Source organism: Sinocyclocheilus grahami, unplaced genomic scaffold (assembly GCF_001515645.1).
Source record: "Sinocyclocheilus grahami isolate Dianchi unplaced genomic scaffold, SAMN03320097.WGS_v1.1 scaffold307.1, whole genome shotgun sequence".
In the NCBI taxonomy this organism is placed as follows: domain Eukaryota; kingdom Metazoa; phylum Chordata; class Actinopteri; order Cypriniformes; family Cyprinidae; genus Sinocyclocheilus; species Sinocyclocheilus grahami.
In genome coordinates this window covers 548040-575954 of record NW_015505486.1, presented here as the reverse complement: position 1 = coordinate 575954, position 27915 = coordinate 548040, and the positions used below count along the sequence as shown (strand labels likewise).

The 27915-nt window shown below is 36.7% G+C and overlaps 1 protein-coding gene across 1 annotated transcript in view; it reads left to right on the top strand.

Annotated features, from left to right (window-relative positions):
- The window catches only part of cfap70 (cilia and flagella associated protein 70), a 30837-nt gene extending 5671 nt beyond the window's left edge, over positions 1-25166 (top strand). Inside the window, exons 9-26 of the mRNA XM_016293778.1 lie at positions 1618-1752; positions 3470-3619; positions 8533-8607; positions 9472-9563; positions 9651-9711; positions 16715-16729; positions 16861-16992; positions 17156-17281; positions 18511-18644; positions 18721-18836; positions 20471-20665; positions 20742-20902; positions 22325-22477; positions 22564-22725; positions 22795-22884; positions 23629-23730; positions 24918-24965; positions 25051-25166. Coding sequence (XP_016149264.1) covers positions 1618-1752; positions 3470-3619; positions 8533-8607; positions 9472-9563; positions 9651-9711; positions 16715-16729; positions 16861-16992; positions 17156-17281; positions 18511-18644; positions 18721-18836; positions 20471-20665; positions 20742-20902; positions 22325-22477; positions 22564-22725; positions 22795-22884; positions 23629-23730; positions 24918-24965; positions 25051-25131 — 2028 coding nt within the window. The 3' untranslated portion in view covers positions 25132-25166. The remainder of the gene's footprint in view (positions 1-1617; positions 1753-3469; positions 3620-8532; positions 8608-9471; positions 9564-9650; positions 9712-16714; positions 16730-16860; positions 16993-17155; positions 17282-18510; positions 18645-18720; positions 18837-20470; positions 20666-20741; positions 20903-22324; positions 22478-22563; positions 22726-22794; positions 22885-23628; positions 23731-24917; positions 24966-25050) is intronic.
- The last annotated feature ends 2749 nt before the right edge of the window (positions 25167-27915 follow it).

Here is a 27915-nt window from a genome sequence, read left to right as displayed (position 1 = left end):
GATCACAAATGCAGACATGGTTTTATGTTTATGCGGCGCGATGCAACGCAACACGTAAAAAGACAGTATAAGTCATTATAATCCATAATTATGTCCCCACTGGATGCAACGGATGCCTCCGTGATGTTTTTGTCTCATCGCTCCGGCCTGACAGGGCATCATCACAATACGGTAGGGGCGTAACCAGGGTGCGAACTACGGGGGAGCTAGGGGGAGCTCGTCTCCCCTTAATAAGCCATGGGCTCCCCTGATTTGTGAAATTTTGGGGGGTCTCAAAAAATATTGACAATGTGTTATTTTGACGTGCAATTTCAGTTTTGTGTAATGTGATCATCGTGGATTATTATGTGTAAAATTGCAAAAATATCATTCATTCATGCATGACGGCGATTTAAACCTAATTCACTTCAATAAAGATAACTATACATGCTATTCTTGTCATGAGCATCAAGGTGTGGGGGCGCTGCAGTGCAAATTCCACTCATGTTTAGTACATGTTAACTCAAAGATTTGTAGAAAAAATATAAACGTTGGGCTCTGGTCGATTTAAAGCAAGTAGAAGGCATGTTATAATTTTCATAATTTCATGATTATGTGTTGTGGCTGGGTTGTTATAGGTCTGCGTGACTCTCAGTGTCTTAGGCCTAATTGGACGGAGGAATTATGGTATTAATGCTATCAATTCGTGTCGATAATGTACAGGGTAAATCCTGTATAGTGATTTATCCTATATAGTGCTTGCATAAAGCAAGTAGTGCATACACTTGTAGCCAATCAGAGCACACCTCGCTTTTTCAGACCGATGAGCTTTGTAAAAATCGATGCGTTTCAGAAAGGCGGGGCATAGAGGAGAAACAATAATGTACAGTATGTGGAAAATAATGTGTTTTTTAACCTTAAACCGCATAAACACATTTAATTACACCAAATACACAAAATAATGTTCTTTTTAGCAGCATCATATGACCCCTTTAATAAGAAATAAACAATATCAGTATAAGAAAATGTTAAGTTAGATTGACTTCCCATGGCATGTTGAATTAGAACATTCTGTCAAACTATAACCTATAAGTGCCTAAATAATATAAAATACATTATATATATATATTCTATGTAAACAAGTAATTGTTAACTATGATGTAACTTTATTGCAGTTATGTTATCAACAAACTTTGCATAGATTATAGCACAAAAGACCATTTTACAAAAATAAATATATAAGCAAACAATCAAATATATAAACCTTATGACTGAGCATGACCCGGGACTCTACTAAAACAGTTCACACCCCCAATGTTCAAACCAAAACTACGCCCTTGTTTTGTACTCTTTGTTACTTCTATCAGCTGTTTAGACTCTCATTCTGACGGCACCCGTTCACTGCAGAGGATCCATTGTTGAGCAAGTGATGTAATGCTACATTTCTCCAAATCTGTTTAAATTCATCTACAGCTTGAACGGCCTGAGAGCGAGTAAATTCTCAGCAAATGTTAATTTTTGGGTGAACTATTCTGTTAAGATGGGACTCAAAACCCAAAACAAGACAGCAATTAATTTAGATTCCATTATTGTGCTTGCCTATTGATAAACCACAAATATTGCTTTTGTGTGTTGTAGGGGGAGGATGAGGTACAGATCTCATTCCACGGAGTGGTTTACATGGATCTGGTGCCGTTATTGTACCCTGGAGTGCAGCGTATACACGGGGTGTACCGAATCTACCCCTTTTACGAGTCTGATCTGCTGAATAAGGTGAGTGAATATGAGTCACAGCCACATGAAATTAATCATGCTTCAAATGAAGAACAGAGATGACAGAACGGTCTGACACCATGTGAATTAAACTGTGACACTTTCAGATCAATGCAAAAAAATATTTCATTATATAAAATGACTCAAGATATTAAGTCTTGTTTTAAAAAATTAAAATTAAGTTTGTGTTTAAAGGAACACTACACTATTTTTAACTCCTCTAGAGTTAAACAGTTGAGTTTTACCGTTTTCGAATCCATTCAGCCGATCTCCGGGTCTGGCGGTAGCAGGAATGAGAATATAGTTCCTAGCCATATCGGCCTAGAAAATCACAACTTTTCATTTTCCGTTGGTCTTAATACACGATGCAACTACAGAAGAGTCAAGTTTTAAATAGGAAAAATATAGAAACTCTTTGGTCATTCTTGAGTGAGATGCTAACGGTCTAATCAAATTCAATGATCTATGCTAAGCTAAGCTAAAAGTGCTACCGCCAGACCCGGAGATCGGCTGAATGGATTCGAAAACGGTAAAACTCAACTGTTTAACTCTAGGGGAGTTGTAAAATGAGCCTATTTTCAAAAATAGTGGAGTGTTTCTTTAAAACAAGAAAAATATCTGCTCACAGGGTTAGAAAAATAACTTTAATTCAATTTAACTTTAAAAATAACTTTAAACGCTCACATTTTTAAAAGAAATATACATAATATGCTACGTAATTTTACTTCTCAACATCTCAAGTAAATGTACCTTGATTTAATAATGTTTAGATATCCGTACTGGAAAATAAGATAAAAATAGCATTGATTAAGAAAATCATTTGAAGCTAATGTCTCCAGTATCATTTTAAGTCTGATCAAATTCATTTTAAATTTGGCTTCTTGCCATTGTTGCCTCTGTCTTGCTCAGTTGGGGTTTAAAAGACAATTAATATTCAATCAATAACATTACCGATTTAACTGCACTGACACTATTGGATGAAAACACAATTTGAACTAAACTGAGCTGGATAATGGCACTTACTTTGCAACACTGATGTGGTTATTGACCTGAATTGAGCTGAATAATGACACTGTTGACTCCTGTAGAGCTGCTTTACAGCTGCAATGTAATTTCTTTTCATAATAGATTTTACATTAATAACACTGTGATTTTCTTGTTTATTAATGTGAAGCTGCTTTGAAACCATCAGTATTGTGTATATAAATACTGCAAATGTGACTTGACTAGTTTGACACCATAAAAAATGAATAGTACTTTGATAAAGCAATAAGCCCCAAGAAGCCGTGGTTTACAGTGAATTTAACGCCCCTTAGCTGTTATAAAATCACTGTAAACCACGGCTTCACGGGGCTTATTGCTTTTATAAAACGGTTATTCCATATACGTACGGTTTCACAAAATAAAACCGAGCAAATAAAGTGTAACGATAATAAAAACAGTGTTCTTCCGCCAAACAATGTAGTTCCTCAGAAACAGTTGTGGTTGCAACAAAGTGGTTGCCGAGTAACACACAGACGTAAACAAAGGTGTGTGTTTGTAGAGTAATTTACAACAGCTTAGAACGCGGCTCAACCAATCAGAATCAAGGACCGGAACGATCAGCTTTATAATCAATATTTTTAAATGGCCCATTCAATGATACAGTAACAAAAACATACATACTATCTTGAGACTGATTGTTTGACAGTGAATCTTATCTTCTGTGCTGTTCCAGACTCAGAGGACCTACAGTGTTTTGAAGGAGTTGAGCAGAACACCGGCAGCACTGAGCCGAAATCGAGCCAATTCCTCCGTCAACTCCTTAAAGGCTTTTCAGAGTAAAACCATGGAGAACCAAAGAGGAAACAACGATGTTTCCAAAAAGGTACAAAAAAAATAATCACAAGTCAGATCTTGTTAATATCCTAATTTCTTCTTCTTTAGTGTTAATACGTATTTGGAGATGGTACCTACTGAGAACCAGTGTTATTTTAGTATCATTCACTGCAGGAAATTATTTTCTTACTTTTTTTAATACCAATATCTACATATATGCACACAAAGCATACGTTTTTACTCAAATGAGACCTGATAGAGTTCATGGGTTAAGATCATTTGGAGCAGATGCCATCTCTTCCCCTTTCCGTGCTGCAATGGGGCTCGTTTTCGATATCCCCCCTAATTAAATCCGGATCTGTGGCTGAGAGACGCTTCCCAAACCAATTAGCTGTAATAGCAGCAGATTGCTGGGTGAATCATCTCCTTTGCTCATCTGCCCCTCTCTGACGCCCCGTGGCTCCGCAGCAGACGGAGAGAGGTGAGGAACACACAGCCGCTCCACCAACTGAGCATCTGACACCGCAGCTGCCCGCGAGACAAATAACAGCCGCTCAGTCAACACACACAAACACACACACCTTTATCATAGTCCCAGAAGATACGCTCAGATGTGTGTCAGTGGAGTAACAAGTGAGACACACTGAGTATGAGTTAGAGTTATAAAATTAACATCGATTATTTGATCTTGAGAGACTTTGATGAAAAAGTTTGTATTGAGATCTCTGACTCATGTTGGCAAAACTGAGCGCTGTTTGAAACACTGAAATTAAAAAATATTTTTTATATTGTCTATTTACTCTTATTAGACTCTATGTATCCTAATTGCTGTCTTGACTGAACAATTGATAGGAAATCAATCTCAGAATGTTTGGATTAGTTTTTTTGTTGTTGTTTTTTTTTAAATGTTTTTAAGTATTTTATAAAAATTAAAAAATACTGTAACTGTAAAATAACTTTTTTCTATTTGTTTTAAAATGGAATTTATTTCTGTGATCAAAGATAAAACATTTATTTTATTATTATTATTATTATTATCAATGTTGCAGTGCTTTTTTCAGGACTCATTGATGAATAGAAAGTTAAAAAGAGCAGGATATATATATATATATATATATATATATATATATAAATTATAATTTCTTTACTATTATTTTTGCTCAATTTAATGTGTCCTTCCTGAATAAAAATATTAATTTCTTTTTTTTTTAAAAATAGTGGAGTGTTTCTTTAAAACAAGAAAAATATCTGCTCACAGGGTTAGAAAAATAACTTTAATTCAATTTAACTTTAAAAATAACTTTAAACGCTCACATTTTTAAAAGAAATATACATAATATGCTACGTAATTTTACTTCTCAACATCTCAAGTAAATGTACCTTGATTTAATAATGTTTAGATATCCGTACTGGAAAATAAGATAAAAATAGCATTGATTAAGAAAATCATTTGAAGCTAATGTCTCCAGTATCATTTTAAGTCTGATCAAATTCATTTTAAATTTGGCTTCTTGCCATTGTTGCCTCTGTCTTGCTCAGTTGGGGTTTAAAAGACAATTAATATTCAATCAATAACATTACCGATTTAACTGCACTGACACTATTGGATGAAAACACAATTTGAACTAAACTGAGCTGGATAATGGCACTTACTTTGCAACACTGATGTGGTTATTGACCTGAATTGAGCTGAATAATGACACTGTTGACTCCTGTAGAGCTGCTTTACAGCTGCAATGTAATTTCTTTTCATAATAGATTTTACATTAATAACACTGTGATTTTCTTGTTTATTAATGTGAAGCTGCTTTGAAACCATCAGTATTGTGTATATAAATACTGCAAATGTGACTTGACTAGTTTGACACCATAAAAAATGAATAGTACTTTGATAAAGCAATAAGCCCCAAGAAGCCGTGGTTTACAGTGAATTTAACGCCCCTTAGCTGTTATAAAATCACTGTAAACCACGGCTTCACGGGGCTTATTGCTTTTATAAAACGGTTATTCCATATACGTACGGTTTCACAAAATAAAACCGAGCAAATAAAGTGTAACGATAATAAAAACAGTGTTCTTCCGCCAAACAATGTAGTTCCTCAGAAACAGTTGTGGTTGCAACAAAGTGGTTGCCGAGTAACACACAGACGTAAACAAAGGTGTGTGTTTGTAGAGTAATTTACAACAGCTTAGAACGCGGCTCAACCAATCAGAATCAAGGACCGGAACGATCAGCTTTATAATCAATATTTTTAAATGGCCCATTCAATGATACAGTAACAAAAACATACATACTATCTTGAGACTGATTGTTTGACAGTGAATCTTATCTTCTGTGCTGTTCCAGACTCAGAGGACCTACAGTGTTTTGAAGGAGTTGAGCAGAACACCGGCAGCACTGAGCCGAAATCGAGCCAATTCCTCCGTCAACTCCTTAAAGGCTTTTCAGAGTAAAACCATGGAGAACCAAAGAGGAAACAACGATGTTTCCAAAAAGGTACAAAAAAAATAATCACAAGTCAGATCTTGTTAATATCCTAATTTCTTCTTCTTTAGTGTTAATACGTATTTGGAGATGGTACCTACTGAGAACCAGTGTTATTTTAGTATCATTCACTGCAGGAAATTATTTTCTTACTTTTTTTAATACCAATATCTACATATATGCACACAAAGCATACGTTTTTACTCAAATGAGACCTGATAGAGTTCATGGGTTAAGATCATTTGGAGCAGATGCCATCTCTTCCCCTTTCCGTGCTGCAATGGGGCTCGTTTTCGATATCCCCCCTAATTAAATCCGGATCTGTGGCTGAGAGACGCTTCCCAAACCAATTAGCTGTAATAGCAGCAGATTGCTGGGTGAATCATCTCCTTTGCTCATCTGCCCCTCTCTGACGCCCCGTGGCTCCGCAGCAGACGGAGAGAGGTGAGGAACACACAGCCGCTCCACCAACTGAGCATCTGACACCGCAGCTGCCCGCGAGACAAATAACAGCCGCTCAGTCAACACACACAAACACACACACCTTTATCATAGTCCCAGAAGATACGCTCAGATGTGTGTCAGTGGAGTAACAAGTGAGACACACTGAGTATGAGTTAGAGTTATAAAATTAACATCGATTATTTGATCTTGAGAGACTTTGATGAAAAAGTTTGTATTGAGATCTCTGACTCATGTTGGCAAAACTGAGCGCTGTTTGAAACACTGAAATTAAAAAATATTTTTTATATTGTCTATTTACTCTTATTAGACTCTATGTATCCTAATTGCTGTCTTGACTGAACAATTGATAGGAAATCAATCTCAGAATGTTTGGATTAGTTTTTTTGTTGTTGTTTTTTTTTAAATGTTTTTAAGTATTTTATAAAAATTAAAAAATACTGTAACTGTAAAATAACTTTTTTCTATTTGTTTTAAAATGGAATTTATTTCTGTGATCAAAGATAAAACATTTATTTTATTATTATTATTATTATTATCAATGTTGCAGTGCTTTTTTCAGGACTCATTGATGAATAGAAAGTTAAAAAGAGCAGGATATATATATATATATATATATATATATATATATAAATTATAATTTCTTTACTATTATTTTTGCTCAATTTAATGTGTCCTTCCTGAATAAAAATATTAATTTCTTTTTTTTTTAAATGTCTTAATAGGGGTGGTTGATTGTGATTTCACTTTTTTAATGTTAGTTAGTGTGTAATGTTGCTGTTTGAGCATAAACAATATCTGCAAAGTTACGACGCTGAAAGTTCAATGCAAATGGAGATATCGTCTTTTAAAATTCTGGCGGTTTAATGCCTACAAAAACGGCTGGTAGGGACTACAACAAGTTACTTCCCGGGTTCGTGACATCACAAACCCAGATAAACCCCGCCCTCGGGAAAAGGCAGCAAAGGGGGCGAGGCCATGCTGTGCTGCTTTAGAGAAGAGGAAACTAGAGGTGCATGTAAAAATCTGTTCATATATTAATCGCGATTCTGTCTTCTAACGATTCTAATGAATTCACAAGTTTCAAAATCAATGTTCTAAAGCAGCTGTTCTTAATACTGTTCCTGCGTTCCCCTGCTCTACACACACTATCTGTCTCTCTCAAAATTAACTGTTACAGTTATACACTTGTTTTCACATAGCTATAAGAAGCGTTAAACATGCACGCGCGTGCAGTTGCCGTACTGTATTAAAGCTTTAATCAGGATAAAACCGTATATTAAAAGCTAACATAAGCAGTAGCATTTACACATAACAGTGTATCTAGAAGAATGAGACAACAACAAACCAAAAACATAGGCCTACCATTAAAAGCCGTGCTTGCACAGGTTCTGCACGATCCTCTTCAATAATATCCTCTGCTTCTCAATCGGACTTAAACTGCTAAGCGATATTAATGACGCCTTGTTTACAATACAGCCGGAGCACATGCCGCTCAGGTGAGCGGCGGGACGATTAGACACGCACTAGATGCGGTTTAGCCAATCACAACACACTGGGCTAGCTAACCAATCCGAGCCCATCGCCTATTTCTGAGGGTGGGGCTTCATAAAAGCAGGAAATGATCAGCGCACTATGTATTTTATAATATAATAATAATATAATATTTATTTACATCTAATATATTATTTATGTATTTAATTATATTTTTAATACTTACTAACATTTTTTTGATTACTTAAAATGCCAAAAGAAAAGCATTTATTTGAAATAAATAAATATTTTGTAACATTAAATGTCTTTGTCATTTTTGATCAATTTAACGTGTCCTTGTTGATTAAAAGAATTAATTGCTTTCAAAAAAATATTACTGACCCCAAACTTTCGAACAGTAGCGTACATCACATTATGCAAGTAAAATAGGTTTTAAATGCCGTTTCATGTTTATTTTAATGCGCACAAAACATTTTATAAGTAAATAAGTATGGATCTACAGGATGTTGTCTTTTCTACAGCCGGATTCCCAGGGAAAATGTGCTCAGACTGACAGCGTGTCTGGACTGGAGCCTCAGGTGAACACTGAGGGACAGGTCAGTTCATCTGTCAATCACATATTCAAATGAAGCAGTGAAATATGAAAACACTCTTGGTAAGGTATGATTTTCACCTTTTTCCCCTAAACTTTTCTTATCGTCTCAGATGTACGCTGATTCAAGATCGTACAAGCGGTGTGGAATAAAGGTAAATTATGTGAAAAATAATGTGTTTTTTTTTTTTAAACTAAGCATTAACACATGTTAGACTGCACCCTGTAAACACAATCAAGCCTAGAAAAAAAACACTGAACCACCCCTTTAATTACATATTGAATGGTAATGTATGTGTATACTATGTATTTTATAATATAATAATAATATAATATTTATTTACATCTAATATATTATTTATGTATTTAATTATATTTTTAATACTTACTAACATTTTTTTGATTACTTAAAATGCCAAAAGAAAAGCATTTATTTGAAATAAATAAATATTTTGTAACATTAAATGTCTTTGTCATTTTTGATCAATTTAATGTGTCCTTGTTGAATAAAATAATTAATTTCTTTCAAAAAAATATTACTGACCCCAAACTTTCGAACAGTAGCGTACATCACATTATGCAAGTAAAATAGGTTTTAAATGCCGTTTCATGTTTATTTTAATGCGCACAAAACATTTTATAAGTAAATAAGTATGGATCTACAGGATGTTGTCTTTTCTACAGCCGGATTCCCAGGGAAAATGTGCTCAGACTGACAGCGTGTCTGGACTGGAGCCTCAGGTGAACACTGAGGGACAGGTCAGTTCATCTGTCAATCACATATTCAAATGGAGCAGTGAAATATGAAAACACTCTTGGTAAGGTATGATTTTCACCTTTTTCTCCTAAACTTTTCTTATCGTCTCAGATGTACGCCGATTCAAGATCGTACATTATTATTGAAATTGCTGTGGAAAAGCCACTGGCTCCAAAGAGACCGCCGGAGGAGCTGGCCAAACGGTAATAGGAAAGAGTTTCATTCGAATTCAAAGCATTGCGTCGTCCTCAGATATGCTGCTTCATGTGAATTGATTCTGTCTAATACAGGGTGATGGAGCTGGTTCCTCCCAGACCTCCACTGCCTCGACGGCCAGCAGGAGCAGAAAGAGTAAAAACAACATTTGTTCTTGATTTCTCACCGCTTCTATCATTAATTTTTTTCTCACAGTCAGATCTGTGGGAAATCTATTCAATTCATACATTATTACATACATTAAAAAAGAAGAAAATAAAAAGTTTAATACATTCTCCACATTCCAAAGCATCTATATAAACATTTCTTCCACCCTTTCTAATATCTATAACACCTACTATATAAAAAACGTATTGCTCATTCAATTAATTCCTATTCCTCAACCTCCTATAAGTATAGAATTCCAAGGTGTGCCTTTACCTGCCTTTTAAAATAAATTTTTCGTGTTATCCTAATTAATGACAATGGTAAAAGATTCCATGATTTCATTGCCCTAAATGTTACTGTATGTTTAAGAAAATTAGTTTTAGCATTAGGGAGTAGAAATCTCCCCTCTGTTGCTCTTCTAGTAGCATATTCATGTGACTGAACTGATTAGATTGTTATTGATTATACTGATCCAAAGGAGTTTTCAAATGTAAAACCTTCCATGTTGATAACAGTATTGCAGCAATCATCCTATTCAAGTTTTTCAATTCAATTCAAGTTTATTTGTACAGCGCTTTTCACGATACAAATCATTGCAAAGCAACTTTACATCAAATTAAGTTTCTACAATATTTAGTGGTAGCTTATCAGTGGTGACTGTCAGTTAATGTATGGAAAAATCAATTAAAGACATAATTCAACAGACGATGAACACTATTAACAGCAATTATTATATGATGCAATCAAACATATAGCAAAATGTGGTAGTTCTGTATGTTGTTCAGGGTTGGCATCATCTGAGGTCCTCTGAGGGGTTGGCATCATCTCTTCTCAGGTGTTCTGGATCCAGACTGAAGCTTGTGTAAATCCTAGTTACAGCAAAACCTAGCAACAGCAACCTAGTTGCAAAAACAGAGAAACAAATAGACATAATTAGCGTAGCTGCTGTTCCAAACAAGCAAAATTGATTTGTTTAACCTAAACTAAAGAATAATAATGTGCATTTGATCAGATATAACTGCAGTACAAGATTATGAGATGCATTATTTGAATGCTTGGCCAAAGGACCAGTCTGACGGGGCTCATGCTTATAACAGTAGCTTGGTGGAGTAGACTCATTTAGACCAATATAATAATTTGGTTTTAGCCAGGTTTCAGTCAAGCAGAGTACATCAAAACTATTATCTGTGATCATTTCATTTACAATAACTGCTTTGGGTGAGAGTGATCTAATGTTTTTGAGCCCAAACTTTAAAAATGTTTATTGTTAATTTATTTGACATTTTTCTGTTTTAATCACGATCTGATTTTTTCTAGATCTAGACCTGCATTAAATTTATATTTTGACCTCACTATTCGGGGAACAGACACAGTCTTTATAGATTGTACAGCGCAAGTACTTCTATCATTTAAGCAGGTAGAACAAAAGTCATCAGGGCAGTTATTTGAGATTTGACTTACTAGTCATATGGTGCATAACGTCCTGGAGATGTTCTCCGACATGAATTCTGCTCCGACTTTGCTGGGGTGCAGGCCATCAGCGCGAAAAAGCCTAGGACGCTCCCAGAAAAGATTCCAATTATTAACAAAGAGCAGTTTCTGTTCTTTACACCATGACAATATCCTTCCACTATCTTCCACTCTTTTAAGATCAATTTAAGATCAAGGACACTGGAGGATTAATCTCGCTGCCTTATTTTGTACCAACTGGAGTTTCCTCAAATCCATTTTTGTAGCATCGGCCCATATTATCTGACAATAGTCCAGCTGTGAGAAGAAGAGAGTGTCCAATATTATTTTCATTATATCAAGCGTAAAGTATTGTCTACATCTCCTTATTACAGCTACCACCCTTCCCATTCTCTTCACTCTGTTCTCAATATGCTTTGACCATGACAATTTATTATCCAGGGAGATACCCAATAGTTTTGCTTCCTTAACTTGCTGAATAAGTGTTTTATTTATATATAATTTCAGCTCTGGTTTGGACCGTAGAGAATAATTAGACCCAAATACTATACTCTTTGTTTTAAATGTATTTAGTATCAACATGTTTTCTAAAATCCACTTTTCTATACTCTCCAACTCCTCATTCAAAATAGCCATCAATTCAACCGACGTTTGTGCAGATGCATAAACTGTTGTATCATCTGCATACATTTTTAACTTAGCACTTCTTAATACCAGATATAAATCATTTGCGAAAATGGAAATGGAGTACCCTTTTTCCAAAAGAAGCTTATGATCAATAAGGTTAAATGCAGCTGTAAAATCTAATCCAACTGCTCCACTGTAACAACGTTTGTAGATCGGGAAGAAGGAGGCAAATACTATACTCTTTGTTTTAAATGTATTTAGTATCAACATGTTTTCTAAAATCCACTTTTCTATACTCTCCAACTCCTCATTCAAAATAGCCATCAATTCAACCGACGTTTGTGCAGATGCATAAACTGTTGTATCATCTGCATACATTTTTAACTTAGCACTTCTTAATACCAGATATAAATCATTTGCGAAAATGGAAATGGAGTACCCTTGTGGAACTCCACATTCAATTCCCCTTCTATCCTAAAAAAAAAACTCTCTGTGATCTATTATCCGAATAACTTTCCATCCAAGCAATTACTGATGATCTAAATCTATAACTCTCCATTTTTTCCAAAAGAAGCTTATGATCAATAAGGTTAAATGCAGCTGTAAAATCTAATCCAACTGCTCCACTGTAACAACGTTTGTAGATCGGGAAGAAGGAGGCAAACATTTAAAGAAGATTTTAATAAAATAAACAAACATAAAATGAAAATAAAGCGGCAGCCCCTCGTGGACGACTGCCACACACAAAGCACAAAATAAAGTCCAGGCCTGGTCCTCTCTCGTCTTTCACTGTCGTCACTCCTCCTTTTATCCTTCCGGAGCTCCTCCGTGAGACTCGAGACCAGTGAGTGGTGCAGGTGTCGCTCATTATCAATTACTCCACCCGCCCCCACTTGTCACATACCCCCATCACCCCTCGCAGGCCGGGGGGTACTCCCGATACTGCGCTATACTCCCCCCCCTCCCCCCTCTGGGGTAGCCGATCACGGCGGCCGCGGCGTACCTGGGGGTAAGGACAGACAGACGAGGTGAGAGAAAAGGAGACGGAAGGGTGAGGAGAGACAGATACAAGAGAGGGGAGAGAGGGGGAAAAAAATGATCGGTCCGGTTCCCGGACACACTGCCGCTTGGTCCTCAACCGGCTGAGAGGCTCTCACTCGCGGTGCCATGCAATGGTACTGGACACCTCCCCACTCATGGTCATTAACCTTTTCACAGTTTCTTCTCCCAATTCACTAAACTCAAAATAACAGTTCTTATCTCTCATATAGTTCTTTATATTAAGAATTGTAGAAGTATTTTCTGTCACATATGATATTTCTTTCCTTAAATTCTGTATCTTACTGCTAAAAAAATCATTCAAATAATTAGCAATTTCTTCAGGTTTTGTCATATAAGTACCTTCACAGTCAATTGAAGTAGGTTGTGGAGACTTATGTCTTCCCATTATATTATTAAATACCTTCCAAAGCGATGGTACTGGATATCATTGGTGGAAGGCCCACCGCTCCTCTGCCTCCTGGCGATGGCTCCTCCTATTGAGGGCAGCCGGCAGCGAGTCCCCCGTTCCCTGCTCCTCCCCACTCATGGCGGATGGCAGCAGGCTCAGGCCTCCTGGTGAACGGGGCCGACTCCTCCGCTCCCTCTCGGACGGCAGCCACCCCTCCTCGACCCAGGAGCACGGCAGAGAGCTCTCCGTCCCACCTCGTCTTCCATCGTTCCAGCACCACCGCCTCGGGCAGCCCCGGCGGTCTCTCCGCTTGTTCCAGCTGCCCGATCTCCTCTGCTTAAGACTCATATAAAAAATATGACTTATTGGACCAGACACATAATCTATGGCTAATCGGATAAGATTATCATCTATATTATCTATCCCTGGTTGTTTGTCTTTACAGACAAATTTTATTAGCCTTTTCACAGTTTCTTCTCCCAATTCACTAAACTCAAAATAAATAATTAGCACCAATTTCTTCAGGTTTTGTCATATAAGTAACTTCACAGTCAATTGAAGTAGGTTGTGGAGACTTCTGTCTTCCCATTATATTATTAAATACCTTCCAAAGCTTCTTCCCATCTTTCTTCTTACTACTTAACTGTAATGTATAATATGGTTTATTTTTATTTTTATTAAGACCTGTGATATAATTTCTCAATTTACAATATTTCTGTCTATCCGTTACACTACCGTTTTTTTTTTGAACAAAGAGTGAAAAATTTAAGGGGGTCTGAATACTTTCTGTACCCACTGTATAATCCTTTAATTCGCTATCAATCCAGGATGCTCTACAATCCTTTATAATTTATTTCTTAACAGGCACATGATTATCAATAACTGGCTGAAATTTTCTAATAAATAATTCAAGTGCATCGTTTGGTTCTTCTACACCATAAATCACTTTATATTACCAATATCCCTCAAGAAAGCTTCCTGGGAAAACCTCAAATACACAATTTTTTGCTTAGCTTTGGATATTTAGTTTTTCCTTGCAATTACAACTATATTGTGATTTGTGATCACTACAACCTAGTTGGACTGATATCGCTGTCATATACAAATCTTCATTGCTCAAATAAATATGATCTATACAAGATGATGTGGACTTGCCCTTATTATTTATGCTTATTCTTGTTGGTTGTCTAACCATCTGTTTCAATCCACATGCATTTATTATATTTACCAATTGATTCTTTAAAAAGCACTCATGTACTAACCAATTAATATTAAGATCACCTAAAAAAACTACTTCTATATTCAATTCACATACCTTATTCAGCACCTCACCCATGTCTTCTAAATATTTATGATATGAACCTGGTGGCCTATGACAACATCCTACTAAAAGTGGCTTGACATGAGGTAAATTAACTTGCAGCCATAGAACCTCCACTTCATTACACATAATATCATCCCTTACTGTTACAGAAATATGATTCTGCAAATAAAAGGCAACACCTCCACCGTACTTATTTCCATCCCTTCTATTTAAATTATATCCACTTATAGATACAGCATTGTCATCAAATGTCTCTTCCAAATGAGTCAGATATAGCAACAATATTAATTGTGTTTGACAGCAACAAATCGGCAACTTCATGTACTTTGTTCCTCAAACTACAAATATTCAAATGAGCAAACTTTACATATTTTTTGGCAATTAAAACGGCAATAGATATACAATACACAACATGTCACATCACACCTTGATCCTTGTCAAATCCTCACATGTTCTCCTTTGCTTGCCGCCTATGAACAATGAGTTTATCGTACCTCAAGAACGCAATGTCCCCTCTTTCTTTTGCAGCTTTCATTTTAGGAATCAGTTCCTTTCTCCTCTTTCGAAACCGATTCAGGATATTCCTCATTTATAAAAATATTCGAACCCTTCAGCTTTCTCGCGTTGGCATCACTCGATCTCTGTCCTTGATTCTTAAAAACGACACCATTGTTGGGCGAGGCCAACTCCGGATTTCATCCTTTACTTTAAGAACTCGTTGAATTTTCTGTATACTGATGGTGAGTGGGTCCAGGTCCAATTTATCCTTAAAAAGAGCCAACACCATCTCTTCTGAGTCTGAAACCTTTTCATTCTCAGCTACTGGAATTCCATCAATAATCCCATTCTGATGTCTGGTCTGGGCATCTAGAAAGTCTGTTTTCCCATCTATCACCAACATCGATTCCGCCAGTTTATGTATGTCATCTTCATTTGATTTACAGTTAGACGACAAACTTGACGCTTTTAAATCGTCCACCTCCTTTTGTGTAAATTGGAGGCTAACTTTTAACTCCTGCAGCTCTTTCAAAATAGTCTGTTGCTCCATCAATTCATGCACCTGTTCATGTGTGATGTACTGTCCAAAGTCTTTCTCTTTATCCTTACGACCAGCCATGCTTTCCCACAGGCAACAAACACAAGGTATTGGCGCTGACCTTTACTTCACTCTGCTGTGCTTCAAATCGATACAATGTTAAACGTCGAGTTAAACGTCTATACCTTGATGTAAAACTTCTATAACTTGATGTAAAATCGTTTTATATTTGATTTTATATTTGTTTTTTTTAGCGTCTTCTGGAGTAAGATCAGAACAGGTGTGACGCACTCAGGTGTGATCTATCTATTTTTCATTTTTCAATAATTTACATTTACATGTACATTTGTCTTTTTTTATATTTCTGTGTAGCTATAATTCAGTTTTATTTTAGTTTTCAGTTTTTAGTACTTGCATTTTGATTTATTTCAGTTAGCTGCCAAGGCAGCATTTCTAATTTGTAAAGGTTTTAAGATAAAGAGTTTAAAGAGTTAAGAATAAGTTTTTCTTCTAATATTTAATTTTATTTTATTCAGCTTTATCTATTAACAAAAATAGTTTTAATACTTTCAGTTTTAAAGGGTTAGTTCACTCAAAGATGAAAATTCTGTCATTAATTACTCACCCTTGTGTCGTTTCAAACCCGTAAGACCTTCGTTCATCTTCGGAACACAAATTAAGATATTTTTGATGAAATCCGAGAGCTCTCTGACCCTCCATAGACAGCAACACACTGCAATGTTCCCAAGTCCAGAAACGTAGCAAGGATATCGGTAAAATAGTCCATGTGACATCAGGAGATCAACCGCTATTTTACGAAGCTACGAGAATACTTTTTGTGCGCAAAGAAAACAAAAATAATTACTTAATTAAACAATTCTTCTCCTCATCCCGTCTGCGGCGGTGCACCGCCATTGTAGAAAGAGTTTTACGATGCATGTGCTTGCTTCCGCTTCATGTAAACAATGCATGCACGTGCTGACACATGTGCGTGTTAACGTAAGCAGTAGCGCCATGTGCATGCGTTGTGTCAGATTTCATCAAAAATATCTTAATTAGTGTTCCGAAGATGAACTTACGGGTTTGCAACGACATGAGGGTGAGTAATTAATTCCCTTTAATTGTCAATAACAACACTGACTGTTTTGGACTTCTATATGTAACATTGTTCTGATTCATACGGTTGTTTATCAGAGCATGTAAATGAGCTCCTGATGTTGTATGTGGCAGTACTCTGTGGTGCGGATCGTAAGAGAGAAGATGTTGAGGACAGAGGCTTTCTCAGACCCTGAACAGCTGCAAGCGTTCCTGAGTCAGTTATACGTGTTCCTGGTGGACGAGATGCATGCTGCTCTTAATAAGGTGATGCCTCAATAAAATCATTTCTGTTATTTGTTAGGGGAAGCATTACTGCTACTCATACTGAGGCTTACTGATCTGAACAAACCTTTAACCTTTATTATTAAGCCCGGGTGCTTTATTAGTGTCTGTATTATCAGTCTGTGTTTTTCATGCACTGATTCAGACTCTGTCAGTGGACTCTCAGGACGCTCATCAGGAGCCTGTCCTGAGCTGTGCTCAACTCAAACACTTCGCCAGAGAGGCCGAACTCAACACAGACTACCAGCTGGCAGCACAGTACTATCAGGAGGTGAAGCATCACAGCTCTTCTGCTGCTTTAACATACTATCATACTAGATTCCCTCTCTACCCATCCTAATAATGTACACAGCATGCTTTTCACAGTAGTTTATAATACAGTGTAAAGTACATTATTCATTGTAGTATATACAAGTATATACATTGTTTCATACTGAGTCATATTTTACCCATAAATCAAAATTAATATATACGTATATATATATATATATATAGTGACATTATTTGACTGACATTTGCATTACTGTAATGAGAAAAATGTATGATATATTATTTAATAAATATAATGTATCAAGTAAATAAAGTAATATATACTGTATACATACATTATGGCAGTATTTTCTATAATGCTGATTTATTCATTCAGAATAATGAAAATTCAAAACAAAACAAAAAACACTCAAAAGCTAAACTCCTGGAGGAATGAATGAGAACTGGGGTGGTGATAATAATGCACTCCTAATAGTAAAAATCATACATTTTTCAAAGGATCGAATGGGCATTGCAAGCATTTATGGATGAAAGCATTGCAAATCTAAAATCTGTTTGCATTTTACAGTGTTTAGGGTGCATTGTAAACTACATAATTGTTTATAAACCATTAAACAACATGTCTAGGTCATATTTCACCCACAAATGAAAACAAAGCAATAAAATATGACATTTATTCTGAAATAAAAAAATCTATTTTAGCAACATTAAATGTTGGCATAGTGACATTATTCCATGACAATTAAGCACCCCACTCTCATTATTGTAATGTGAAAAATACTGATATATTATTTAAAACACAGTAAGTCTTTACATTTATTTAGAAGACACTTTTATCTAAAGCCACTTATTTATTAACTAAATTAAGTATAATATATATACATAATGGTACTATTTGCTGTACTGTCTTTAATGTATGCTGATCTAAAAAGCTAACAAACATTGTGTTACAGTAATGCTAGAATGATAACCATAATGAGAAGTACAAAATAAGAAGTACAAAAACCCCTCAAAAGTCCCTGGATGTTAATGTAATGTAAATTGCAGTCACACAGGCATTTCAAGCATGAATGCACTGTATTTTGTGAAAAATGTAGGATGCAATTATAGTATCTCATGCATATACAATTAATTTCTTTGAAATGGCATGTTCTAATGACAGTGTGCTATTTCAAACTCATCATTTGTGACATGCCAGTATCATTGGATGTGAGTCACGTCTCTCTGTAGTGTTTGATTCAAGAGCGCAGCGAGCCGTCGCACTGGTGTGATTATGGAGCGTTTCACATGCTGACCGCTGACCACCTGAAGGCAGAGGAGTGCTTTCAACAGGCCTTATCCATCCAGCAAACACACATACCGAGGTCAGCAGAAACAAATGATTCAGACTAGATTTCTAAACGAGTGCTTTGACTCATTCTTCAGTTGTGTTCGGTGCAGTTTGCTCATGTGCGGCGTGCTGTCAGAGATGAACGGACGCTATGAGGACGCCGAGACCTTCTTTGAAAGGGCGACTTGTGTGGAGCCCAACAATGTGGTCGCCTGGGCTTTGTTTGGTGAGAATAGATTATACAGTAAATACAAATTTGGGGTTAGTAAGATTTTTTAAAAGAAATTAATATTTTTATTCATCAAGGATTTAATAAATTGATCAAAAATGAAAGTAAAGACATTTACAATGTTGCAATAGATTTCTATTTTTTTTAAATGCTGTCCTTTTGAACTTTTTATTCATAAAAAAAGAAAATCCTGAAAAAAGGTTTCGACAAAAAATGTGTTCTTGAGCATCAAATCAGAATATTAGAATGATTTCTGAAGGATCCTGTGACACTGAAGACTGGAGTAATGGTGCTGAAACTTCAGCTTTACATCACAGGAGTAAATCACATTTTAAAATATATTAAAATAGAAAACAGTTATTTGACAGTTATTTGAAATTGTAACAATATTTCACAATTTTACTGTATTTTTGGTCAAATAAATGCAGCCTTGGTGAGCAGAAGAGACTTCTTTCAAAAACATCTTACCCCAAACTTTTAACAGGGTTCCCACGGGTCCTTGAAAGTTTGTGAATCTGCAAAAAAAAATGTCAAGGCCCTGGAAAGTTTTTGAAAATAAACATACATAGATCCATGTCCATGTGCTTGAATTTATACTTGAGTTTTCTGGGAAAAAAATCCATATTATTCCCTCCGGTCCGCTAGTGTGTTAGTTCGCCAACACTTTGTGGCCTATGCATACTTGCTTGCTTGATTTACGGTAGTTATGCGCATTTTATGCATTACGTTAAGTGTTTCCCGCATGAGATACTTTGTGTTGTATATGGCAAGCCAAAAGAGTCCGAATTAAATTTATGCCATTAAATATGGCAAGTTTTACCATTTATGTGCATTTTTTACGGCGTCTGCTATCAGGACGGCGTATTTGATGGCGCTAATGCGGTTTTAAACGCCGAAAAAAACTGCGTTTTGTATGTAAAAGCGATTTATCTAAAGCGTAATTCTGACTCTTTTGGCTTGCCATAGTTGTACATTGCCATGACGTTCACGCGTGCACAAAACTACTACAATGGTACCTTAATGTTTCACAGACACACTGTGAAATTAATGTTGAATTGCTTTGCTTGTTAAGATAATGTTAACCCATGAGGCAAGAAAAACTTAAAAGCATATTCATATATCTTAAAACTTCTGGGTACATGAGCCTAAGCTCTTTTCAATAAAATCCATGCAAAGGTTAATATCAGATCATTTTAGAATACAGTATAGGATGTACCGAATATTCTTCAGTTTTATGCAAAACAGAAATACGACAAATAGAATATCAGATCTCTGTCGTGGCCAAAAAAAAAAGTTATGTTGCTTAGTTGTGTTTGACACATGAAAACTGTAACAATGTATCTTACAAGGTAACACAGTGTAACCTTGCTCTCACTTGAAATGTGTCCCCACATTAAGTCCTTGAATTTGAGGGTATTGGACCTGGAAAATGCTTGAAAGGTCCTTGAATTTTAAGTTAACCAAGGTGTGGGAACCCTATTTTAAAACAGTAGTGTTTTTCTTCAGTAGTACGCCTTACTATATTCATTCATTTAAGTTTATTTTACTCTGACCGCAACAGGATATAATTTTAGTTTGCTAAATATTTTTTACATTTTATTTTTCAAAATGATGAAAATGTGTGTCCTCAGGTATATTCTGCCAGACTCAGGAGAAGTGCATAGAGGCAGAAATGGCTTTTCGGGAAGCTAATAAGCAGCTTAATGCAGTCCTGCTGAATGAATCAGCATCTAGAGCAGAAATAACCTCAGACACTCAGTCTGGTCAGAAGAAGGACCAGAAAGATGAAAGCAGTGAGACTCCAGCTGGAAACACAGAGGAGACAGGTGACCACCTCATGTCCATCTGCTCTGTGACAAAAGCTTTTCATTTATAGCTGATCTGGGATCATTTGCTTTAAAGGTGGCAATACAGATGAAGCCGATGCTGTGCATGAAGAAGACCGGCCACAGAATGACCAGGAGAGCAAACAGGAAGTACAACAGCAAATTCCCCCAACCAGCGTCCAGACCACTATCTACATGGAGACAGTGTGGTTTCTCCTGCAGAACTACGCATTACAGGTCACGGCAGTAACATTAAAGGAGACATTTGTTTTACATTTACATTTAGTCATTTAGCAGACGCTTTTATCCAAAGCGACTTACAAATGAGGAGTTTTCACCTGAGATCTACTTAGAAGGTTTCTTGCACCAAAAACAGGCATAATTTAGTGTTTATGGCTATTTTACACACACTCTCTCTCTCTCTCTCTCTCTCTCAGACCCTTTGTTGAAAAGGCCGTTTTTGCTGCTGTTCCTTTAAGACATCTTTATGTAAATGGCTTACACTGCCATTCAAAAGTTTAGTGTCCGAAAAGACTTTTAATGTTACTGAAATAAGTCTCATCAATTTGACCAAAAAGTACAGTAAAAACAGTAATATTGTGAAATATTATTTCTATTTAAAACAACAGTTTTCTATTTGAATGTATTTTCAAACATAATTTATTCCTGTGATCAAAGCTGTATTTTCAGCATCATTCCTCCAGTCTTCAGCGTCACATGATCCTTAATATGTCTAATATGCTGATTTGCTGTGCAAGAAACATTTATTATTATCAAAGCTGAAAAGATGTGCTGCTTCATAGAAACTGACTTTTTCCAGATTTTTCGATGATTAGAAAGTTCAAAAGAACATTTATTCAAAACAGAAATCTTTTGTAACACTATAAATGCCTTTGCTGTCGCTTTTGATCAATTTAATGCGTCCTTGCTGAATAAATGTATTAATTTCTTTAAAAAACAAAAACAACGTTCCAACCCCAAACTTTCATATATTCTACGTTCAAATATTCTGTAGGTTATAAAAGCAATAAGCCCCAAGAAGCCGTGGTTTAAAGTGAATTTATAACAGCTAAGGGGCGTTGTTAGGCACGACGCGGAGCGGAGTATCAGTATAAACAGTATAAAACGGTTATTCCATATATATATAGTAAGGTTTCACAAAATAAAACAGAGCAAATAAAGTGTAATGATAATAAAAACAGTATTCTTCCACCAAACAATGTAGTTCCTCAGAAACAGTTGTGGTTGCAACAAAGTGATTGCCGAGTAGCACACAGACGTAAACAAAGGTGTGTGTTTGTAGAGTAATTTACAACAGCTTAGAACACGGCTCAACCAATCAGAATCAAGGACCGGAACGATCCGTTTTATAAGATTGTTTAACCTCTGTTTACTTGTGTAATTCAGCATCGAGTTGCAGGATCTGGCTGTTCATATGTTAAAGGGGTCATATGATGCTTTTTTAAAGATCATTATTTTGTGTATTTGGTGTAACAGAATATGTTGACAAGGCTTCATGTCTGTTTTCTGAATTGTCCATTTTTTGCCGTTCATTCAGAGTGGACTTCAGTAGTTTTTCTACATAGCATACCAAATCTTTTTTGAACTGAAGGTGGTGCTAATCCTGAAGTTAATGCTGGATTGTGTTGGTGTCCTCAGATGGCCCAGCGTGCTCTGGCTCTAGAGCTGCTGTCTCCAGACAGAGGCACCATCAGCTCGTATCACCTCGCTCTCGCCAAACTACACCTGCTGAGAGGAGAACACAACAGCGCCGAGGCCAGCCTGAAGGAGGCGCTGACCGACAACTTCCAGGTCTGCATCTTTCCATTTCCTTTCCACAGATTTGATCTGAGACGCACTTCAAATTCATTATTTCTCCTACGATTTGGTCCGCACAGAATCCAGACATATGGGCCCTGTGGGGTCACTTGCATTACGAGAAGGGCGATTACTCTCAGGCTCAGAGCTGCTATGAACGGACGCTGGATTCTGTGCTGGACGCCTCAGACACACACTCCATCTACCTTCGCTTGGGCTCCATCTATCTGCAGAAAGGAGAAGTGAGTTCAGATCAGCTGCTTTGGAGTTTTCATGAAACAGTTTTCATGTGTGCTTCATTCCCTCTGCAGTATGAAAAAGCCAGACCTGTATTCCTGCGTGCCTGCAAACGCTCGCCATCATGTCTTACTTGGCTCAGACTGGGAATCGCCTGCTATAGAGTGAGTACAAACCCATAATGCATTTAGAAAAGCTGGACGTCTCTGGCTTGTAGCTTGTCAGCGTAAAGTAGGAGAGCTTTGCTGGAGCCACAGTAGAAGGAGAGTTTATGATTGGTTGACCCTAGTTACATATTCCTTCTCTTTTTGTGAAGATGCATGTCATTTCAAAGAAAAAAATGCATCAAATTCATATGAATATCAGTTGTTACTCTATATCTGCAACAATGTCTTAGTAAGATGATATTCAAATACTCGATGATCAAAGCTCTGTAGTTTTGAAGCATTTAAATGCAGCATAATACAAGGATGATTGACAGATGACAAAATAAACATTCCCCAACAAGCTTGATTATCATATTTGATGCATTTTAACATGATTTTTCTAAAGAATGATGATGATAATCAAGCTAAGTTGTTTCAGTCCAGTAAGTGTTCATCTTGAAATATTACTAACAACATAAAAGTTATTCTTATGTTTACTTTATAAAAATCAGTAGAGACAAAATCAAGCAAAAAGACGCAATGCAAAGCAAGACCTGAAGGTGGACGTTTTTACAAATATACTGTACAAAAAGACCTTTACTTGCTAAAAAAGTATAAACTATGAATCAGACAACAGGTTTTTCAGCAAGGTTTTAAACAAGTTGATCATTTCGAGGCCTTAGAAATGTGTATATCCAAATATGATACAGTAGACTTTAGGGTTAGTTGTTGTTATATGCATTTAAATGTGCTGTTGATCAGCTGGAGGAGCTGACTGAGGCTGAAGAGGCGCTGACTGAAGCCAACGCACTGAATAACAGGAATCCAGAGGTGTGGGGTTACCTGTCGCTAGTCTGTTTACGGGTAAGTGACTGACAAATGCATTCGGACGGTTTTCTCCCATTAGTGCCTTTTGCACCGCGGGAACCTTTTCATAGTACCTGAACTAATTGTGGAACTACCCACTTTTTGGCATGTTCGCACCGCAGTAACTAGGAACGATTTTAGTTCTAGGAACACCGTTTGGAGGAACCTACTTCAGAGCAGGGTCTAAAACAGCTCTATAGGAACTATCAGTGACGTAAGTGTGCGCTGATTGGCCAAACGCACGCGAAACCCCGGCCACCCGGCATTTTTAAAAAGCCATGTAAACATATTTACTCCACGAACATGGAAAATGGCGATAACGGCTTTTAACTGTTGTCTGCAGTGTTGTGTTCTTTTCTCAGCTTCGATGATATGTAACTGTGACGAGAGGGGCGGGGCCGAGAGCCGTGGGAATGGAGCGAGGCCGGTGGAGGAAATGCTAATGCGCAACACCTGCGCCACTCACCGGTTTCGAGTCCCACGGAGGAGCTCCGGACGGATAAAAGGAGAGTGACGACAGTGTTGGAGGAGAGAGGACCAACACTGTCGTCACTCCTCCTTTTATCTTTCCGGAGCTCCTCCGTGGGACTCCTCCGTAGTTCAGGTACTATGAAAAGGTTCTCGCTTCGTTCCCACGGCTCTTGGCCCCGCCCCTCTTGTCACAGTAACACTGCAAGTTGTCATAAAAAAATGTGTCTCTTAGCCCAACTTTTTGCTCTTGCAATCGTGTAAATTGTGCATTTACATCTCCATCTCCGTTATAAAAAGACAACGCTGTCGGCCGCTTCAGAGTTCCTGCTGCCGGTGCGAATGCAACCAAGAAAACGGCCCGAAGGAGAAACTGGTTCTCTAGGAACTACCCTGCTGGCTAGTTCCTGGAACTACGCAGTGCGAAAGCCCCTATTTATTCCCTCGCTTTGCACTTCTTTCTTTACACTTCTTCACACAAAGCAGCCATCATTTACTCTCCCTCAATGTCTTTCTAAGCCTGTGTGAGTTTCTTTCTTCTGTGGAACACAAAAGAAGATATTTTGAAGAATGTTGGTAACCAAATGTTTTCAGGTCCTATTGACTTCCATATTATGGACAAAATATACTATGGAAGTCAATGGGAAACGAAACGGTTCTTCACACACTGGATCAACAGAAGCATTATGTTGACTTTAGTTGCTTTGTCCTTTCAGACTGGCAGAAAACTAGAGGCAGAGCAGTCATATAAATATGCCCTAAAGGTTTGTACTGTTTAATGTCAATGTGTTTGTGAAGTCTGTGGTATCAAAATTCAATTTTGACTTCTTATAAGTTTCGTTTTTTTAGATGAATTTGCAAGAGGAGTCACTTCTAGAGGAGATTCACGAGCTGCAGTCACGTGTTGGGTTTGGGAACCCTTCCTTCTGATCGGTCTTATCCACATGAATGTCATTTTCAACTATAAAAAGATGAATTGTTTAATCCTAATAATAAAAAAGGTGTAAATGATAATAAAATATGATTTGAACCATAATCAGCTATAGTCTTTTTTTTGTTTGTTTTTGTTTTGGCCTTGTTGAAAATGGCTTCACATTTAAGGTTCACTCCAATGATAACAATAAATATACAATATACAGTATTACTGTTATTAAAACTATACAGTTTTAATAATCGTTTTAACTCTGTGAGAACAGGGAAGTCCACACCACAACTACCACAGAGGAACGATATTGAAATCACTCTCAGATCAGTTATTTCCAACTAATAAACGATAAAAAGCCAATCAGAATCTGTCAGACTTTAAAGGGTGTTATGGTCTGTTCAGGGATCAAACAAAAACACAACATAATTACTAAAACGCCGCATAAAATTAAAGCGAAAACAGGAAAAATAAAAGCTCAGTCAAAATATTTACAAAAATATTAATAATATAAAAACTGAAATGCTAAACAAAATACTGCGCCTGTTAGTGTGGACACTAATATAGTTATCGCTATAATTTCCGAGCCTTTTTACATTAGGTTGTAAAAATGTACACATTTAATATGCACAAACCAGAATGACAATGATAAAACTGAAAGATTGAGAAATGCATATAGATATGTTCAGAATTCTACCTTTTCCATTCTCAAATGTGCTAAACTGTGCAGTAAATTAGCAGTGCAATGTGCTTTATCTTCCACTGTTACACTGTTGAAATGTTATACAAAAAAAAAAATCTTTACATGGCAGACAACAGACAGTAGTGTTCATCTAAATTCCATTATCATGTATAAAACCTCAACAGTTTTCCTAAACAAAAATAAGTCTCTATATTATATATAACACAATAAAACTTGCCTTCACATGTACCATGGTATCCAGTAGGAGCAAAACAAAAACTTGCCAGAAGACGCCTGTATTTCGAATATATATGAAGAACACAACAAATGAGAAGCTACATCTGAGTGATGAATCATATTAAGGTACTTTATTAAACAACGAAACTGAATCTACGTGATAATTGGCAACAAGTCAGAAATCCATTTTTCACAATTATTTTCTTTGATTGAACAGAAACAAGAAGTTACACAAAGACGCATCCTCCTAGTCTGACTTTTGGTCTATCCATGAACACGACTGCCCCATGTGTAGGTCAGGTACATCAGAACCGTGAGTGGTGCAACCTTGAATATAGATGTTATGAACAGTGTTGGGGAAAGTTACTTTTAAAAGTAATGCATTACAATATTGCGTTACTCGATAAAAAAGTAACTAATTACGTTACTTAGTTACTTTTTATGCGAAGTAATGCGTTACGTTACTTTTGCGTTACTTTTTAAATCTGGACAGGGCTTGCTTGTTTGTTTTTAAAATAAACATTTTTGGCAAATATAAAAGCCTTTTTGCACCAAAAGTGAAATGAAGGGAAGGGAAAGTAAATTTACGTCCGTACAGTAGAATGCCGAAGAAGAAATTTCAGCACACTTCAGCAATAAACAAAAACACACAAATGTCTGTCTAGAGTAATTTGTGCTTATTAGTACGGTTGAACTGGATCATCGAAGGTCAGAAGCAAAGAATGGGATTAAATACATAAATTATATTTGTGTTGTTTAACATTTAATTATTGCAGGTTTGCATCATATTCTGAGTTGCATATTTTTTTATTCATTTTGAGGAATACTGAATCTGTGTTTGTTTTTGTGTGTGAGTAAGATGAAGTAATGCATATTCGTATTTATTTCAGAACTACAGTAACATCTGATTTCTCTCAACATGGGGACAGGAGAGCGGTCAATCAATAAATTGGGAAAAAGTAACTTGCGTTACTTATTTGAAAAAGTAACTCAGATATTTTCTTGTAAATTAAAAAGTAATGCGTTACTTTACTAGTTACTTGAAAAAAGTAATCTGATCGCGTTACTTGTAATGCGTTACCCCCAACACTGGTTATGAATCGTATCCAAACGTTTGGGATTCCCTCAGAAACGTAGTTTGGGAAAGCCCTCTGCTCAAAGGGAGGAATACTGTAACTGATCACATGCCTTATCTTGGCCAGATCTCCGAAGTGACGACCGATTGCTCCACGAAAGCTGATCTCACTGCACTTTGACATCCTTGGATTCCCATTAAACTGTTTTTCTCACACACACACACACACACAAAAAGGCTTGAATTTAATGGTCGCTGCGCCTTTAAGCATCAGCTCTGACACGTGGTTTCATCCGGCAGCTTCCTGCTTATTGAGTTCATAACGGAGAGCCTGATCTCCGCAGACAAAAGCAATGAGAATCCGACTAATGATCATTTCTATAATCAGTTACCAGTCTGTTATCATTCCTACAGCCTGGTCGGACCAGTTACTATTATCATTATAATCTGATGTAACGCAGGATTCGCCGAAGAGCTGGATCGTAAGTACTGGTTTCAGTTCTCAAGTATGCAAATGAGGGCGCATACTTGTGCTATAAGCGTGCTAGTGTGTTACACTGATGTCCAACGTCAGCACTAGTTCATTTGTATAATGACAGCTGATCATTTCGTTCTGCTTGTGCATTTAAATGGATGCTGATCACAGGACAGTGAGATTAGTGGCATTTTCTCTGGCAAACACCAGAACGCTTATGACTGCTCTTTTGTTGGGACTGCACACATCTGTGTTTTCATTTTCCCTGCAAACAAACGCTGTTGAACAGCCTCTCTCTCTCTCTCTCTCTCTCTCTCTCTCTC